The sequence below is a fragment of the Diuraphis noxia genome, unplaced genomic scaffold (assembly GCF_037042655.1).
Source record: "Diuraphis noxia isolate RWA-SAM2 unplaced genomic scaffold, SU_Dnox_SAM2 contig0004, whole genome shotgun sequence".
NCBI classification, from domain to species: Eukaryota; Metazoa; Arthropoda; class Insecta; order Hemiptera; family Aphididae; genus Diuraphis; species Diuraphis noxia.
Genome location: NW_028301714.1, coordinates 53,359,449 through 53,379,887, shown reverse-complemented (window position 1 = coordinate 53,379,887; position 20,439 = coordinate 53,359,449). Strand labels below are relative to the sequence as shown.

Genomic DNA, 20,439 nt, shown 5'->3' with positions numbered 1-20,439 from the left:
TAATTTTGTTTTTCTGTTCCGGTTTTAAGTTTTATTTGAATAAACAAAAAACAATTAACATTTAAAAATGAATAAATAAATAAATCAACTCGCGAAAAACCAACGATGTCGACTTGAACAGTTGTACAACAATACTAGTTAATCTACTAAATAAGTAATAAAATGAAAGTGGAATTTGTTAACGCAAAGATACCTGCGGTTTGCGATAAACTAAATTGTATCGATAAAAATGTATAATCTATACGTTTCCGGTATCCTACACAGTACACAGTTTCAACTAACGACGTTGTGACGATAATAATAGACAACAGAGGTCTCACCCGGGGCCCGGAAAGACAGGTAGAAATATAATATAATATTATGTTATACCTAATGTTTCAATTTCGATAGTTGATTTTTTTTTTTTTTTTAACGTTTATTTAAATATACACAATCTGTAAATGTTGTTTTACAATAAGTGTATGTGATGGAGGTGATATGGTTTTTGAGAGGCTGGAAATAAGAAACCGCCCATTGGAGGCACTTAAGGTTAGGATTTTAGGCTAGGATTTTAGTTTGCTAGTAGGAGAGGGTGTGGTTATAAAATTAAGGGAGATAGAGGTATAAACAATTTTAGATTAGTAGGTCACGACACCAGGTACGTTTTAGACGCCTTCTGGGGTCACCAGGAATAGTGTTGGTAGATAGTTCGGAAATCAGGGGATTACGATGGCTGTGGAACTTGGAGTGTGTGCGTTTGTAGAAGGTTTTTGCGACGTTTTGAACTGTTGGAATAGCTAGATCTTTATGTAGAGTGTCGTTAGATATATAATAGGGAGCTTTAGTTATTTGACGGAGACATTTAGATTGGAAGATTTGAATTTTGTTTAAGTTGGACTTTTTGGCTGCACCCCAGAGTTGGATACCGTATGTCCAGATTGGTTTGAGTAGGAGTTTGTATAATAGTAGCTTGTTTTTTAAGTTGACATGATGTGATGTGAGGAGATAACGTAGTTGTCGAGAGCGATTATTTAAGGCAAGTCTTTTGTTGTGGGTGTGGGTTGCCCAAGTTAACCTGCGGTCTAAATGTAGACCTAGGTATCGGATCGATAGTTGATAATTTTTTTTTATAATAATTTAAAGTCAAATGTCAATTGTCAATAAACCTAATAAAATAAAATTATCAAAATAATTGGGGCTAGCCATTTGGGGGGGGGGGGGCTGAAGCCCGTTAGCCACCCCCTTGGGTGCGCCCCTGATACAATTAGTCACTCCGGACAAGTTTTTTTAAGTATAGCCATGGGCGTAATCTTGGCCAAATTATTGGCGAGTGATGGGACAGTCTGTGCCCGGCTCTGTGGTAAAATTAAAAAACTAAAAGGTAAAAAGACACTATCGGGATTGCCCAATTGCGTCCCAAAAAAAAGGTACCTACCTATATTTATCAGGTGGTAGGTAAATTTAGACTGTAACTTGTGTGCCGTTTTGGGGAGGCAAATCGGTTATGTATAGTTATTATCGATATTATCTACTAAGATCAATAAATTTCGATAATTCATAAAGTTAACAAAGCATAACATGCATTTTTATACATAAAGCTATGATATCAAGAGCCAAAATATTTGGAAATAAATTTTATAATTTTATACAATATAATATAAATTAATAAACATATATAAATAGGTATATATATTTTTGTCTATTAAACTGCATTCTATAGATGTATATCTACCTAAATAATAAAAACATTTTTTTTTTTTTTTTTAAATATATTTGAAAAAAAATTAAAATTTTGATTTTTGTAAATAAGTCGCGAAACGCAAATTGGCCACTCCTTGTATACATATATAGGTGTAGATATGTAGCTAACAGTCAATAATTATGTTAAAGTAATAAAAGTACCTACGTTGCTATTTATAGTCTATTAATGAAGAATAAATTATAATTCTTTGTTTTGTTATTAAGGAATATTTGCTGGTTCAGTAGTTCATAATAACCATAGGATTTGGAAGTTATAGAAGTTAAAATTCATACAATTCCAATTAACATTGCATATGCAAATATTCATATGAAAAATCTAATATATGTATATGTAAAATAATGTACTTATTAGTTATTATATTAACAAAAAATATATCAAACGTAGATACTGAAAGTCTTATTATTGTGGAAATTTTCTTTTCTCCCAGCATAAATGTTAATGTGATATCGAGTATAAAATAAATACTTAGGTGCCTACATAATAAACGAAAACCGTAATTTTTCTTTAAAAAAATATTTAAAATGCATACAATTATATTAAAATAAAAACTTTTTTATATACAATTGACGAAGTAGGATAGAAAAATTACGATTTACGTTTATTGTGTAGGTATACGTATAGGTACTATATTATGTACTTGGAATATTCGTTCTTAAACTCATTATTGTACAGTATAACTTTCTAGACTGATTTTTATTAAAAATCTAAAGCATTTAGAACGATGAAGAAACACGCAATATGAGTACCAAGGTAGGTATAGATATACCTATTTAGATGATGAATAGCTATGATGTACCTATACGTAGATAACTACACACAACATTTTAAATACATATCTACTGACTAATATGATATATCTTTATTGTATAAAAACATGTAGCTACTTTCAGTGAAAATTAACTATTATTTTAGATACTTACGATCAATAAAAGATATTATTTAAAAATATCATACTACAAATTAAAATAAAACATAAGTAGGCAATTATGTAGTAAATTGATACTTACCTATCAAGATTGTGATTAATTACTTTAATGTTGGTAAATCGGTTTTATTACAGAATTTATTTTTCTATAGATATCTATTACAATGAAGATATTATGTTTTCTGATTTATTTATAATACCCACCTTTAAAAAAACGTCTGTTTACAGTTAAAATGTTAATCGTATACTTTACATTGTTATATAGGTAATTACCTACCTAAGTTTATCAGTTACTCACTCAGCTACTGTTTATTAATTTTTATTGTACCTGCATTTATTTCTGAATGAAATTGTTCGTTTAAAAATAATATATTTGATTTTGTTACCTTAGCAATCTGATTATTAATATTTCGTTTAATATAAAATTTGACATCCATTAAGAATTATTGGGTCAATAACTTCACATAATAAGATTCAAACTCTTGCTCAGTTTTCACAGCCGAATCAATAGCCATTTTAAAAGCACTCGAGATAATATCCAATCATCACTTACAAGACACCATTATCTTACCCTTAGTGCGATCAACAATATAAAAAACACATATAATCCTTCAGACATTGGCCTACATATTCAGAACAAAATCTACACCTTACATACCACAATAACATTAAAATCCAACTATTTTGGATCCCCGGACATTCCAGCATAAAAGAAAATGAACTCGCTGATCTCGCCGCCAAAAATGCTATCACATCACCTCTATCATCGTCCATAAAAATCTTTTCTTCCAGTGACATACGAATACTCATAATAAAGGAATGTCAACAAAGATGGCATCAAAAGTGGACATCTTATTACACAAAATTAAACCACATAAAACATAACACGGACAATTGGACATTTCCCTTCGAAATCCAAAGAAAATTCGAAGTAATAATAACCAGACTGAGAATAGGACACACAAAAATCTCCCACAGTTTTTTAATGTCCAGGGAAGAACCTCCAATATGCACAACCTGCGGTGTTCAAGTAACCATTAAACACATCCTCACCGATTGCTGAACATATCTCAGTACCCGTACAAGCTTCATCCTACCCGAATCATCACTTTCAGAAATATTGAACAACAATCCTCAATCCATTACCAACATCATACAATTCATCACAGCCGCCAATCTTCTTACCAAAATTTAGTTTAATTTAGATGTAGATACAATTCATGTAATTTTTTTCCCCCCTTTATATTAATAATTTCTCACGTTAAACCCAATGGCCCATGTTGCCGTGGGTATTCAAAAAAAAAAAAAAAAAATAAGATTCACATGACACCCAAAAATAATATCACAACACAAGGGGTGTACCTTAGAATCGAAATCTTTTCCATAGAGAAAAATAAATTTTATTCCCCCCAAGAAAATAATCGGGACTCCAGGGACGGGCGCCTCCACCAACTGTAACGGCCTGTTTATATTAATGAGGTCTCCGGGACTTGACCTCGGTGTGTGGTATTATCGCTAGGAATCAAGGTTACCTTATGTGAAGCAAAGTAGGTACTCAACGTATTTATATATGTGTAACTGTTATTAAATATTTATGTATTATTATAACTACAACATCGAGTCTTATAAATTATAATATATCAAACATCAATTATTAATAATATGTATGTTAGGCATACCTATAAATTATAACTGAGAGTTACCGATCGGGCCATGGTGTGTCTTGGGTGTCGATATCCAATGTGGGTTGAGGTGGTCGTCCGCGGGTCTTCTTCGGGTTGTAGTCCAACTATCGACTTCTGACTCTAGCCTGTCTCTCCATCCACCATCGACTCTACTAGCCCATCGACCCTAAGCCGTCCCGGTCGGTTATTAACACGGCGTGTGCTAAAACGTCGCTTCAGCATAATATATATTGCATACATATATGTACACCTTGGTATTATTAACACTCAGCATATTAGCCATGCTCAACGTACGGATTAATGTACGATGTCGATGACGACAATCGTTACAGATGTATAAATTTATAGGTTGGTAATAGGTATATTTGAATATGCAAGTATATTTTATCATAATTGATTTTACCAACTAGGTGTGTAAGGACTTAAATAGGTTGACCTAGGTAAATTTTGTTGATATTTTGTAGTTAAAAATACTATTATTGTACATAAGTTATACCTGTTGGCTGTTATAAATTATAATATATATGATAGGTACATTGATACTTCTGTCTACATTAAAGTTTAAAATTTTTAATCATAACTATTAACTGCATTTAAATTATTAAAAAAACTCTTACAAAGTTTGTATGTATCTTTTAAATAATTATGTAATTGACAGTTGGCAAATAAGTTTTAAAAATTTCATTTAAAATCATTATTGATTGAAAATGTTATTTATAATTTACTTAGAATAGGTCAGTATTTGATTTATTCAATGGTTTCTTAAGGTGGTATACTTAGGTACCTAAAACCCGCGGAAGCAACGCGGAAGCAATTTCCACGGCGTCGTCGGTTCAAACAGGAGAAAAAAAACCAAATAAACAAATCCCATGTGGGTAGGAAGCAGTGATAATTTGTAGGTAAAAATTATAATAGTTATTTCCCCAGAATATATTATTAATTGCTCTGTGGTACTGCCACCTAAATTAAATAAAAATATAATATGAACTTGAAATTTTCCATCACTGTACCGGTATGGACGATCCATAAACGGTTTTAGTGCAGCGAATGTGATTACTCGTATTTCGTACATAAATTAATCACTTTAAATGTGTAAAATTCATGATAACTGCACCAGTACGACGCTGTCTGGCATTTATAACTGTTTCAATGTTGCATAGTGCCCAACTTCCGACGCAGTGGCGTATTCAGCTTTTTTAAAGAGAGTTATTCATTTTTTTACTATACTCAGACTACGTTATAATAGGTATACATTCATGGCTTTATCTTATATTTTATATGAAAAATTGATAAACAAAAGCCCTGAAGGATATGACATATTCATCCCCACTCATCGTGAGCGAGTCACTGATTAGGTGCTGCGATAGTACAACGAATCCTGCATAAGTCTTTTATCTAAAAAAATATCTATGATTGTAAAGAACATCAAATAATAACATGGTATATTGTAAATGCAAAAAACTGTATAATTTGTATTACCCATATTATTGAACCATATGTATATACACGTCATACATATTAGGTATGTTCAGCATGCCAAAATAACTCAAATCAATAATGATTTGTAAATATAGTCTTTTGTACGGATCAAAGAAACATATTTTACTACCTATGCTAAACACGTTCGATTTGTTTTAAATATTTTTTTTAAGCAGTTATTCGTGTTCAAGTCAAAATTTGAATATGAATTTTGAAATTAGGTAGTTGTGTAAATAGGTATTTAAAAAACAGTATCTATGATAAAACGTATAATTATTATTTGTTTGGTAAAACAATATACATTGATTTCCTAAATTTTTAAATTACTATATGTCTTGTTATTGATATATGTTGATAATTTGGTATGTACTGATTAGTAATTCCTAACTAATAATAACTAATTACTAATTAGGTATAGATTTTACAAACTTGTACCATGAATAGGTATACCACCTATTCTTAATATTGTCTTCTTTAAAATAGTCACACTCCAAATTTTTCAAAAGTAAATACATATAAGTTTTAGATGCTTAATAGTTAATAATGTAATGAAACTATAAGAACGATTAATTAAAATTAAATGACACTTTAACATTTTTAATGTACTTTTTTGTCTTATGTTCTCACTGTACTAGTGAATGTTGAGGAGAAGTATTGGCAACATATAGTTACTTCTTCGGTCCTCGATACCATAGAGGAAAAAAAATGTACAAGTGAATGTAAGTCAATGTATAAATAATACATAACGTGTATTATTATGTACAATAATAATGTAAATATCTGCTAATACTATTTTTACTAATTTTCCATACAATTATTACCTTTTTTGAATCACACAGTCTAAAACAATTAAAACCGAATATAAAATGTATACATTTTAGTATAATTACTTAATTACTTAGATATTACAGTTTAAAACTCGAAAGTCTATCGTTTTTTATTAAATTACATATTTTTGAAAACAATAGTTAAGTAACTGGTTTTTATTTGAAAGCTATAAGTAGGTATTATGTAGGGAAATATTGGGAAATTTGTAATTCTGTCTTCATAAATTATTTAATTAATTTATAAATATTAAGCTTATTATTTATTACCTACTTGTTAACAACATACAATTTATTTTGAAATAAATATTACCTATTACCTACTTAAAAAAAAAGTTTGGTGGGTGATTATTTATTTGAATATTACCTAAATTACGTCCACTTATGACAAAATTGACGATCTCTATAAAATTAAACAATTATTTTTATCTGAGTGGTTCGACTGTGTTCTACAAAATTATGAAAATCATATAACACTTATTATTATTACAATATTTTTTTTCACGTACTTACCTACTTCTAATTATTTTTTTATTTAATAATTTCATTAAATAAGCTATTATTTGTTGAGTTATAAATTTTAAATTAGAATTTAATACATAAGTATCTCTTATAAAATTAAGTATATTGGTATGTATATTTGTTAAAAGAATAGGTTCACCGACTTTTCAAATTTTTTTTACATACCAAAATATACTGAAATATGTGCTAAAAAATATTTACATTAAATTATTCATTTATTTACGGTATGTTGGTATACAATATACGTATGCTGTACACTTAAATATATAATACATATAACCAACAGAGGTAGTAGATACATAAACTATAATAAATAATAATTATATAATTTCTGTAATACCTACATACCTAATATTCATCAGTAATACTAATTACTCAAAACGAAAGTATCCATATTTGTTATCGTAACAAATAACTTTGTCATATTTACCTACAGAATATTATTAAATATTTAACATTATAAACAATATAATAGATAGGTTTCATTTTAATAACTGATTATAATATTAGATAACATGAGCAGCCAAGGAGATATCTATGGAATGATGAAGTAGGTAGCGTAGTGTTTGAAAATATCTGCCCTGTGATCGACTATTTATAGTGGGGACCACGTTTAAACGACATATATATCTATCTTCTGTTCGACAATGAGTAGGTAAGTCGGTATATAAGGAATACCTACCTTGATTGTTTTAACAACTAGTTGTTAATTTTTACTCCCGACTAGACTGAAAAATAATAATAAATTAAAATTTAGTGATGGCCGTTTTAAATATTGTCTTTTATACAACATTGTTTATGATTACCTCACTAGGTACAGCTCAAGTAAGTAATATACATAACTACTTTATACTACCTACTCCAGACTTCAAAATTATAATTTATTACTTTTTGAATAATATATATGTATGTATTTTATTTTTTATTTCAATTTCAATTTCCCTTATTCATCTTAATTTGAACGACAAGTAATATTTATAAAATAAATACAATACACATTATGTGTTAGCTGTATAAAACTACACAGCTAGTATACCTACATAATACTTGAGTAATATATAAGTGCATATGTGCATTTGAAAAAATAATAATCAATACCCTAAAAAACATATTTTTAGTTAAATATTACTGAATTCCATACCTAAACCAAAATACTTGTTATTAAACACGAACCGATTATAACATACAACTAATATAATATATTAATTTATGAGATTATTCTATTTTAAATTTTTATGTTGCTGCAGGATTTTGATAATTTAATGAGATCAGGGATGGATTCATTTTTTTAAATATTATAACATAAGATAATATGACTAATATAAATAACTAGATTTGACATAAAAAAATTCTTAGTTATCTTATGTATTATATTTTGGACGGTAAACGGACGTTTCGCTCCCGCCGTTTCGTCCCCGTCAAAAAAACCAGTCCACGGACGTTTCGTCCACGGCAATTATTGAGATAGGACGTTTGGTGCCGGAGAGTTTTTAGCCATAGGACGTTTGGTCCACGGCATATTTTCATTAGGTATAGAACATTCGGTTCTCAGGTTATTAATTACTTCAAACTTCATTATTTTACTAACATTTACTACATTTATTTTTAATGAACAATTCTGTAATATCTAATATACAGTGTTGTAAAGTATTTGAGTAGAAGTATTCAAATATTTTAAATATTTGAACTACTTTATTTTAAGAGTATTTGAGTAATTACTTAAATACTTTTAAAAAGTATTTTTTACAACACTGCTAATATAGTAAATAGCCTATAGGTAAGTAATAAAGATTGTTTGTGCACTATATACAGCCAAACAGGCTTGTGAGTTGAAATTCTATATTTATTTTAATACATTAAATGATGGGGGATTCATTGTTTTCAAATAGGTATACAGTATTTAGTATCTATATCAAATGTTATTAAGATAAACCTATTCGATAAAATGTTTTATACTTACTATTTCAACAATTCTACACACTCGCTGTACAGAGTTATATTGTGTTCGTACCTATTGTAGTGCGTATACAAGTGTGTAGTGTATAGTACAAATATGGAGTGTTTAATTACAAAAAGAAATACATTTACAAAAATGTTTACATTATGATTAAAAAAAGTAAAATTAGGAATCCGGTGGGCGTGTGTTCACAAAGACATGTGCAATGGAACAATTATAACAGATGAAGAAATAACTACCATTTTTAAATTGGAGCTCACAGTCATGAAGGCGATCCAGATTTTACTAACACAGAGAGAGCTAAATACACTATAAAGGAAACAGCAAAAGAAAATTATGATTTACCATCTCGGATTTATGCAGGGAATGTGGCTAATTTATCAGACAAAATCAACCAATTTATTGGTAATGAAAATTCGATAAAAAAGGTGTTTGCAGCGTATTCGCAGCAATATCCATCCAAAAATTTCAAAAATAGATGATATTTTACTGGAAGGAACACATTAGAGTATGACTGGTAAAGAAAATTCAGAGTAGTTTTTATTTTCTGGCAATAAAAATAATGAAAACCGTATTATAATTTTCTATTCACAAACGTGCATTGACGTATTAAAACGTACCAAAATTATTTATATGGACGGGACATTTTCTACTTGCTCTTCCGATATTTATCAAGTTTATATACTACAAGCAAGTATAGACAATATTATTATTCCTTTATTATTAAGCACTTTCAATAATTTCAATCGATTTCGAACGTTCTGTGGTTCTGGCAATCAAACAAGTATTTAATAATGAAGTATCCGTGAAATTGTGTTTTTATCATTTAAACCAATCTATCTGGCGAAAAGTTCAAGAGCTTGGATTAGCCATTATATATAAACAAGACAAACAGTTTAGAGAGGCTGTAAAAATGTTTTCTGCCTTAAAATTTTTTTCCTGCAAATATTGCAAAAAAAGGTAATTTTTAATTTTTATATGTGTACATTTATGTAATTTCTGAGTATTTAAAAATGTGCAGGAATGTCACTACTATCGAATTCTTTTAAATCGTTGGAAAGATTAGACGATATTTTGGTGTATTTTGATTCAACTTACGTCAATGGGACATACAAATCCACAACAACGGAGTACGGTGTATCTCGCTTTCTACAACATCCACTAATATTTTCACCGCACATGTGGAACGTTAACAATGCCACAAAAGAAGGATAATATGGTCGGACTAACAACGTGTTAAGGATTCAACAATAAATTAAAAAAATATTGTCAGAATTAAACATCCTAACTTGTATATATTTATTGAATCAATATAGATGTGTAATATGTCTGCAACGACTGCATTGGTACAAAAACAAAATGAAATAATAAATGAACCGAAAATAGTTAGTTTTAAGGAAAAGAAATTGCAATAATATTGTACGGGATTTCAATATAATGACGATAATGACATTTTTTATATACATAATTGTATATTTAAAAAACATAAGTCAGTTGACCTAAAAATAAATATACAATTTATCTTAATATTATAGTATTTAATTTTAATTTTTTTTTTTTTTTTTTTTTTTTTTATTAGGAAAGAGCCCTCGGCAGCATAGGCCATTGGGCTTACAAAATATGTTAATTTTAATTTATTTGTACCACATTTTGTGTTGATTTAATACAATTATTGTGATTTATTTAAATCTTTACTATTTGTAATTGTATTGTATGAATAGGTATTGATTATGTATTTGTACATTTTGTAGTATTGTCATATAAAGATTAAATTTTTCATTAAAAATTTACGTATTTAGAATTTAGATTATCAAAGTATGCCGGGGACCAAACGTCCTATGGCTAACAACTTTCCGGGACGAAACGTCCTATCTTAATAATTGCCAGGGACGAAACGTCCGTGGAATGGTTTTGTACATAATATATAATAAATATAAATGGTTTTAGATATATTTTTAATTTCAAAATTTTATATAATAAATAATTTGTATATTTAAATATTTTTTTTATTTTATTTTATGAGCCCTCAGCAGCATAGGCCGAGGCATAGGGTTTTCATTTAAATATTTTGTATTAGGTAGTTTTTGACGTACTATAATAAATATAAATAATTTAGGTATTAATTTTATTTACTGATTTATAATTTTTTTTTTTGACGTCCAATCTCTCCACGTCCAAACAGCTGCATCCATTTGTTCTAGATCACCCTGAATGATATAATATAGTTATGTATATGTAGAAAAACAGGTGCCATCTAGCTACTTATATAACTTAATACTTAATTTGATACATATAAGATATAATCTACGTGTGTGTTTAGGGAAATAGTATACCGATTGAAGTCAATGAAAATCAATGGATAGTTGATGCCCAAAATTGTATAAGAGATTCTTTATCAAAGATAGAATTGTATGGAGTAGAAAATGAAAAAATCAAGACGATTACCAACGAAGCATTCGATGCATTTACAAAGTCCGTCGAAAATGACTTGTCTAAAATTATTAAACAGGTATTCTATATAAATTTAAATTAATAAGGTATTTATTTTTATTTATTAAATTGTTTTGTATTCATTTTCATGAACTATGTTTCAGTAATTGTTACCTAATTAAGATTTATGCAAATAGTTAATTGTTTAAAATTTTAACCTCGTCAATTCAAGTTTATTGAGATGGGAGTAAAAAGATACCGATAGATTTATATTTGATAGTTATGGTTTAAATTTAAGCTAATAATCTACCCAGGTGATAATGTTCATTGTTCATCATATTTTTTGACGTTGCTAATCAATCATACAAGTACATATAATGTAAAATGTTTATTTATTTTAATTAATAAAGTGTGAAAAATAAATGAGAGTAGTTGCTGTGCGTCATAGCTTGCGCACGGGTGTGGCTTATAATAGTGATAGCCACACCTGAAGCTGGGTATTTCTTTAAGTGAGTACCCGGTACATATTTAAGAAAAAGAGCCAATAACTCTATCTTGCTGGAAAACGAGAAATTTTTTTATCAATTTGATCATACAATTTGTATGCCAATCTATTTTTATCATGTTAAAATAGTCAAAAATCATAATATTTAACATCCATAGATGAAGATAGCTTAATCTAGGAGGATCTTATAATAAAATTAAAAAAAAATCTATCTTGTTTATTTTTTAAGGGAGGTTTGTGAGGGGGTGGGTAGTCAAAAAAAAAAATATATGCCACACCTGAAACATGAGTCTGCGCAGGCCTATTAAGGGGCGCAACATCCGTAATTGTTGTCTCAGTCTTACAAATGCGTAACATAGCAAATTGAAGCTCAGCAGTTCACGTTTTACTCCGTTAGCTTAAAAATTAGAGCGAATAGACCTATTATGAAACTTGATGGTAAGACCATTATCTGTGTTTTTTTGGAAGTATTTTTACGATATTCAGTTTTTAAATGAGTTATGCGCGTATAATAAATTTTAAAACAAAAACACGCTCATTTAAAAACTGAATTATTATAAAAATACTTCCAACAAAACACAGATAATGGTCTTACCATCAAGTTTTATAATATGTCTATTCACTCTAATCTTTAAGCTAACGAAGTAATAATTGAACTACTGAACTAAAATTTGATATGTTACCGGTTTGTAAGACTGAGACAACAAATACGGGTTTTGCGCCCTTTTAAGAAAACTTAAATTTTCCATATAGAATATAGATAGGTATTAACATTGATTTTAAAATATAAAAGTGTTCACCAATTGTACAAAGACAAGATTTGCGGATATGATGAACTCATTATCATTGTCCGTTGACTTTTAAAGATGAGATCGGGTAAATGAAGCTCACCTTGTATATCAATAAATGACGTCATTAGGCCATTCTTTTAGGTCATTAAATAATATTTTAAGAAGTAATGTATATATTTTTTAAAGGTAGATGATATAAAGTCGGAAAAGTTACGGGCATTAAAAACTCAATTATCAAATTGGTCAGACGCTTTGGAAAGAATAAATAAAATGTCTGATGTGATTGAGAAAACACCCGATAAAGCAATAGGAAAATTTTACATCACCATCGATCATATATCAAAAGAAGTTATTGGATTTGATCAAAATTACATTTACGATTCAATTGAATCGAATGAAATTGTTGAGCAACTCAAATTGTTACTTAAAAAATCTGTTACTAAGTTGGTAGAATATGCAAATTCAGTGGAGGTATTATATTATCTAATATCATAGTATTTGGGGTCAATTTAATTTCCTAACTATATTGTATTGTATTTTATTGTATTTTCAGGATCAAGTTTCCGGGATTTCTAAAATTGAATGAAGCAACACTTGACTATCTATAATTATTCTAGTTTATGAAAAAATTAGTGTCAAATCTTAACACAATAAATATATGTATATATTTTTAACATAATATTATATTTATCATACCTAATGATTGTTTTTCCACAAACTTGCACTCTTCTTGATGCATATTTTTTATAATTATAAGTAGATACAAATAAATATTTAAATGCCTCCTAAGGTGATCATTTACCTTGACGTGTCCCTGTAAACATTCATAAAAAATTATATTTCACTATATTTTATCAAGATACAATTGAAATTTCTGATTCTCAATTAAGTTGCTTACTTTTTAGGCTTCATATAAAAAAATATTTGAGTTAATAATATTCTAGTAATAACAGCTATATCACTATAATACTATAAATATTAAAAACCAGATAAAACGTATTAAACATTTCCAAAGATTTTTTATTGAAGAAAAATGTATTACTATTGGAAATTTTGTGCGAGGAGCGTATTGAAATGTATTGTAATAAAATAATAAAGCCACTTCAGTGCCACTATAGGCATGTGCATTGTGTACTAGCACTATACACATATAATTATGTTATTTAAAATAAGTTTTAAGTTATTTAGTATTCAGTGATTTATTATAGGTATCTATGAATAATGATATACGATATTTTTATTTTTGTCAACTATTTCATAAATCAAGTGATTATGTTATGAAAATAACTCATAAGAAATTATTTTGCCCTTCAAAAAATTAATAAAATAATGTTTGATTGATAATATTGTATTATTAATGATAATTATATCATAACATTGTGTTTAATATATTAAACGTGGGATTATCTAATTTTAATGTAATTGTTTTATAATTATTTTATATTATAATTTATATACTCATTACTCATTACTCATGTATATTTTTATAGTTATATAGGTATAATAATTGATACGTTAAAAGAAAATCTATTGGTACTTAATAAAAGAAGTCTTCCGCTAATAAAACGAATTAGTCTCGACCAAAAGCGTAATAACAATATTTTCAAAGCAGGAACTTTCGTTTTTTGGTATGTAATATATTTTGTATATTAATCTAAAAAATATTTGCTTACAATAATTGTGATGTACCTAATAAATCCATTATGTATACATTTAAAGTAAATATTTTATTTTTTATTTTATAAATGTACTTTAATGTAGGAAGGTAGGTAGATAGGTTACATAATACAGTGTAATTTAGATATATTTTTAAACTGGAACAGTATAGGTACAATATTAACTTTAATGAATATTGCTTGACGCGAATTACTTTTCTCGCGATAATTTCGTCCATAAAAAAATATCCATTCGAGAAAAATGTAGTTTAAACCAATTATAATGTTTTTTTTCCGACTGAGTAGTTGAATTGACGTCATAGTCCCAATCACGCAGGACGCAATAATCTCACCGAGAGAAATGGAAAAGGTTCATCCAATTTTCTGGTTGTTAGGGTCTATACGATGACGCGCTGCAGCGCCACCGTATACCTACGTAATTATACGTAATTCAAACTGGTTGGAACAGCAGAAGAGAGGTGGGTGTCTAAGTGTCTTGCACGAATACCGTTATATATGTGCGCACGTTTCTGTAGGTATAACGCTCATCTCAATGTCAGTGCGTAAGGTCGTTGATCTGGACGTGCATAGGAGGTAGTTGTTCGTTGTCCGTAACCTATCCAGGCACGAGTATAATATTATACGTATATTGTGTGTTGGATTTACCGGTATAAAATATGGTGTCTTGATATCATCGTCATCGTTAAATTAATTATTTCATTACCGACGTGACAATAATGCATCTGCGTGAGACTATTGTGTTCACTTTAAGTCGCAGACAACTCAATCGTTCGCGCTTTATCGATGTTTAAGCGTAATATTATTATGTATATGCATATAATCGTCATCTGAACCGTCAATCGTCGTTGGATTTGTTTTGACGTATCGAGTGAGTTAAGCTTGACGTCACAGAATCAACTTTTCATTGGATACATTTTGGTAGGTAATTAAAGGCATCTATTATAAAGATATTAATGATACAGCTAATTATATTAAATATTATATTTTATCCGCGAAAGATGTATATGTGATCATATGTGATGATCGCTATATACAAAATATATTCTTGAACCCCTTTATAAATTATTGATGCATTTTAAAACCATGTATACGATCATGCCATGTAGATACCTTGTGTTCCACATGAAAATAAAATATCGTAGTAAATCATAGGTAGGCTACTATAATGTATAATGAGCGATGTCTACGTGCTATTATTAATCTGATCTACTTTAACGTGAACCAATTTAACTGAAATATTATTTTCGTAAAAAATACGCACATTTTTACCATTCTAGTTTTTATATCCTGATCGTCCGACTTTGTGAATTTGAAAATCAGGTTAGAGCGACATGTTTATTATAACACACGTCTACGTGATCGTTGTCACGTAGGGCGCAGTTCCTTTCTTCTTCGCCACATTCGCTGTACATGCCATAAAATATAATACTGTCAATAAGCATCGGTTAGTTTCACCACCGATAGTGATAGTGACCTCAAACATCATCAACGATTCCATCGTGTGTCTTGTTTATGTTTTTAGATTGGCTGTTGTGATACTATGCGGTACTCATGAGTGGCGTGGAAGTTATACCCATCGGAGCGATTGCGGGGGCTGCGTCGCAAGTGGCCTGGTTCTTGCCCGTTTTGGTCGCGGCTATTGCTTATTTCCACTACGAAGTAAATGATCCCGAATCAAGGATTATAGAACAGCCCAGCGATCTGATACTCGACCAATATGATTTCATTATAGTCGGCGCTGGATCGGCAGGTGAAAATAATATTTTATTTTAATATTATAATATATACGATATCGTGCTGATGTACACACGTAATAATTTTTATTGTGGCATAGTGACAATAACTTTTTTAAGTGGCATGTTATGTTTTTACCTTTATATGCAAATAAAAACGTTAATATTTATTAGGTGCGGTGCTGGCGAATAGGTTGACCGAAGTCGAAGATTGGAGTGTATTATTAATAGAAGCCGGCGGAGATGAAACCGAAATATCCGATGTGCCTTTGTTGGCTGCCTACTTGCAACTTACCCAGCTCGATTGGCAATATAAAGCCGAACCCCAGGATACAGCATGTTTGGGTGAGTAACAAATTAATATGGATGGATATTAGAAGATTTATTTTGTGAACTCAATTTATTCTGGCCGTAATATATAAATTTACGATGAGCTTACAAAGGTTTATTGATAGCATTAATAATGTGTTGTTTAAATGTTAGGCCACACTTTTGAAGACTAGTGATGTAAAAGTCTCATTAAGTTTTTTTATAATCAGGGAATCAACAGAAATTTTACTTTAAGTAGGGCAATTTTAAATTTCTTAAAACAGCTATAGTAGTTTCAGAAAAAAATAAAATGTAAAATTGTACAGAGAAATTAAATTCTAGCTGAATGAAATAAATTTTGTTAAAGAAATCAAGATATATAAATTTTGCTGTAAAAATGTATTATTTTGATTTGATTATAAAAATCATAAGAAATTCAATAAACATTAATAATAAATAGTACCTACATCAAATGTATGTATACTGTGTATTTATGATCGATCTAAAACAAGGTTAAATAAAATAGTTTTAAAACCATAATATGATAATAATAGTTTATAATTCTAAATTTCTACACACATACCTAATAAATGGACGAAAGTATATATAATGTAAATATATATATATATATATTACAGCTATGAAAGAACAACGTTGCAATTGGCCTCGGGGCAAAGTCTTAGGTGGGTCCAGCGTGTTGAACTATATGATGTACGTGCGTGGAAACCAAATGGACTATGACAACTGGTTGAAACAAGGCAATCCTGGTTGGGGATACAAAGACGTGCTTTACTACTTTAAAAAATCAGAAGATAATAGAAATCCATACTTAGCACGGACCCCGTACCATTCGATGGGTGGTTATCTGACGGTGTCTGAGGCACCATACAAAACGCCGTTGGCAGACGCATTCGTCAGGGCTGGCCAAGAAATGGGCTACGATATTCGCGATATAAACGGAGAACGGCAAACTGGTTTTATGATACCCCAAGGGACCATCAGAAGAGGAGCCAGATGCAGTACGGCGAAAGCTTTTTTGAGACCGGCTAGACTGCGGAAGAACCTGCACGTGTCCATCAACGCTCATGTCACACGCGTGGCAATAAATCCCGAGACAAAAGTCGCGTTCGGCGTCGAAATGATCAAGGACAACAAACGGCATTTCATTCGGGCCAACAAAGAGGTGCTTCTGTCTGCGGGTTCCATTAGTTCTGCACAGCTACTTATGCTTTCGGGCATAGGTCCTAAGAACCACCTGACAGAAATGGGTATACCCGTTCTAGCTGATTTGGATGTCGGGAAAAATCTTCAAGACCACGTTGGACTTGGTGGGCTCGCGTTTCTCATTAACAAAGAGGTGAAATTACTATGCATATTAATTATTAATTATAAAACGATATTTTATATAAACAGATAAAAACTAATGATGGCTGATGAATAAAGGTATCTACCTCAGATCCCCCACTGGCCCCTATATTAAATGTTTTTGCGAGCCCTATAAAATATTATTATTATAAAATAAATATTCCTGTTAAAATTTTAAAATTAGAAATATTACATATCAATTAAAATAGCGGGGACCCTGAATTCTAAGTCCAATAGCCTTACCCCCTTGTGGATGAACTGTGATACTGCAGTGTAGTATAGTACCACTATATCCATATACCTGATGGGGAAAGGGCAAATTTTATTTATGGTTAAATTACTTGTTTTCTTCTTTTAATAAAAGATTTAAATATTAAACCAAATTTAGTCATTTTAACTTCTCAGTCTTGCTTGTTATCATTGGTAAATATGTATTATTCATAGGTATTATTATTAGGACAATTGTCCTGGAGATTTAATTCTTAATGTTAAAATATTATTAAGGATAAGTACAACTTTACCAGTGGCAATAGCTTCAGCTAAAAGAAAATTAATTATTCTGAAGCGTATAGATTTGAAAAATCGAATGTGATTATTATTATTATTATTATCCTCATAATGACTTATTCATCTAAATTTATATTTTTTACGATGCTATTCACTACATTTTATTAAATTTTCATTAATAATCAAAAATTAATTTGTATTAATATTATACGTGCATTTTATCGACCTAAAATTAGTGTCCCTCACACCTAGTATATTTCTAGCTAGGGAACTTGCCACTTTGCTGTGAATTAAAATTAACCACGAGCTCCTTCATTCGTTGTACAGGTGTCGTTAATACAAGAGAGAGTAGAAAACGTCCAAACTGTTTTGAACTATGCTACGATGGGTGACGGACCGTTGACAGTTATGGGTGGTGTCGAAGGGTTGGCATTTATCAACACCAAATATGCTAATCAATCAGTCGACACACCGGACATCGAGTTACACTTTGTTTCTGGTTCTACCAATTCTGATGGTGGTGTACAACTGTGGAAAGCTCACGGACTGAAAGAAGAGTTTTATAAAGCTGTGTATGAACCAATTAACAACAAAGATGTGTGGTCTGCTATACCTGTAAGTGAAAATATAATACCTTAAGAAAATACGAAAAACAAACAAAAGATTTTATTTTCATTGAGTGTAGGATGGTTGACTAAAACTAAAAACAGAATTAGGACAAATACATTATAAATGTGCTGAAACAAAACATTTTCTCATACTTTTATACTTGACTACTTGAGACATCAATATAAGAGTATCCTTTAAATTGATTTTTTTCAGAATATTTATTGTGGTAGGCACCTATGCGGTGTTCATCGAGGTATTTAATTTTGTTAAAAAATCAATTTTGATAAATTTATTATAACCTATTCCCTTTCCTGGACATCACTGTGGCGTACGGTGGCGATACAATTATAATATAATCTACGTTTCTCGTATCTACAGATGTTGTTGAGGCCCAAAAGTCGGGGCGAAATACTGCTGCGGAGCACCGACCCTACCGTGTATCCGAGGATATCGCCAAACTACCTGACGGCCCAAGAGGACGTGGACACGCTGGTGGAGGGCGTCAAGTTCGTGGTGGCAATGTCCCGGACCACACCGTTTCGCCGATACGGCAGTCGGCTGCACGACATACCGTTCCCCGGTTGCGCCGCCGTGCCGCGGTTCACAGACGCCTACTGGGAATGCATGGTCCGACACTACACGGTGACCATATACCATCCGGTGGGCACCGCCAAGATGGGACCCGAGTGGGATAAGACCGCTGTAGTGGACCCTCTGCTCCGGGTGTACGGAATTTACGGGCTCCGTGTCGTAGACGCGTCCATTATGCCCACACTGGTCAGTGCCAACACCAACGCTCCGGTTATAATGATTGCCGAGAAGGCCGCGGACATGATCAAAGAGAAATGGCTAGACAGGAAACGGTGACACGATTGCAGTGATTGTGACACGCGTTATCGTCACGAACATCTGCAATAAATTATTGTTTTCTTTTTTTTTGCTTAACCCAGATTTTATGGTAATTTATTACTATCGCGACGATTACTTTTTTTCTTATATATTTATTCAAAATCGTTATGCTGTATAATTTCAAGATATTATTATCATTCCAGACCAACGTAAATATGTTATCTATGTGTATCTATACCAAAGCGGAAACCTTTTAAAAATAGACATATTAATTTATGTAAAAGGAAAGTACCTATAATATTATTTAAATATTTTGACATTTTGAAATTATTTGTGTTCATGATGACATATTTTTATAGTAATATATTATATTATTTATGTATTTAATGTTTGCAAACATTTGTATGTTCGAAATAGTGTATTATCTTTATTACAATATTTAGAACTCTAGAGTGTATTGGATGTTTTATACATATTTTACGTTGATCGAATAAAATATTTAATAGAGCTCTATACTAATGAAAAATGACAC

The 20,439-nt window shown here is 30.4% G+C and overlaps 2 protein-coding genes and 1 pseudogene across 3 annotated transcripts; all 3 read left to right on the top strand.

The window, feature by feature from the left end:
- Nucleotides 1-7,842: 7,842 nt before the first annotated feature.
- Nucleotides 7,843-13,538, top strand: LOC107161746 (uncharacterized). The gene is made up of 4 exons (XM_015508265.2): nt 7,843-8,001; nt 11,454-11,642; nt 13,046-13,330; nt 13,413-13,538. Exons 1-4 carry the CDS (start codon nt 7,936-7,938, stop codon nt 13,443-13,445), a joined length of 573 nt encoding a protein of 190 aa, XP_015363751.2. The 5' UTR covers nt 7,843-7,935; the 3' UTR covers nt 13,446-13,538.
- Nucleotides 9,230-11,010, top strand: LOC149056191 (uncharacterized; annotated as a pseudogene).
- A 1,509-nt stretch (nt 13,539-15,047) lies between the features above and the next one.
- Nucleotides 15,048-20,289, top strand: LOC107161740 (glucose dehydrogenase [FAD, quinone]-like). Of its 2 annotated transcripts, none has more exons than XM_015508255.2 (6): nt 15,048-15,457; nt 16,058-16,285; nt 16,443-16,613; nt 17,216-17,934; nt 18,777-19,064; nt 19,437-20,289. In XM_015508255.2, the coding sequence occupies exons 2-6, from the start codon at nt 16,087-16,089 to the stop codon at nt 19,923-19,925; spliced, it is 1,866 nt and encodes a 621-aa protein (XP_015363741.2). In that variant the 5' UTR covers nt 15,048-15,457; nt 16,058-16,086; the 3' UTR covers nt 19,926-20,289. The 2 variants fall into 2 exon arrangements, with proteins under 2 accessions (XP_015363741.2, XP_015363740.2); XM_015508254.2 differs by having other exon boundaries at nt 15,051-15,453.
- Nucleotides 20,290-20,439: the final 150 nt, after the last annotated feature.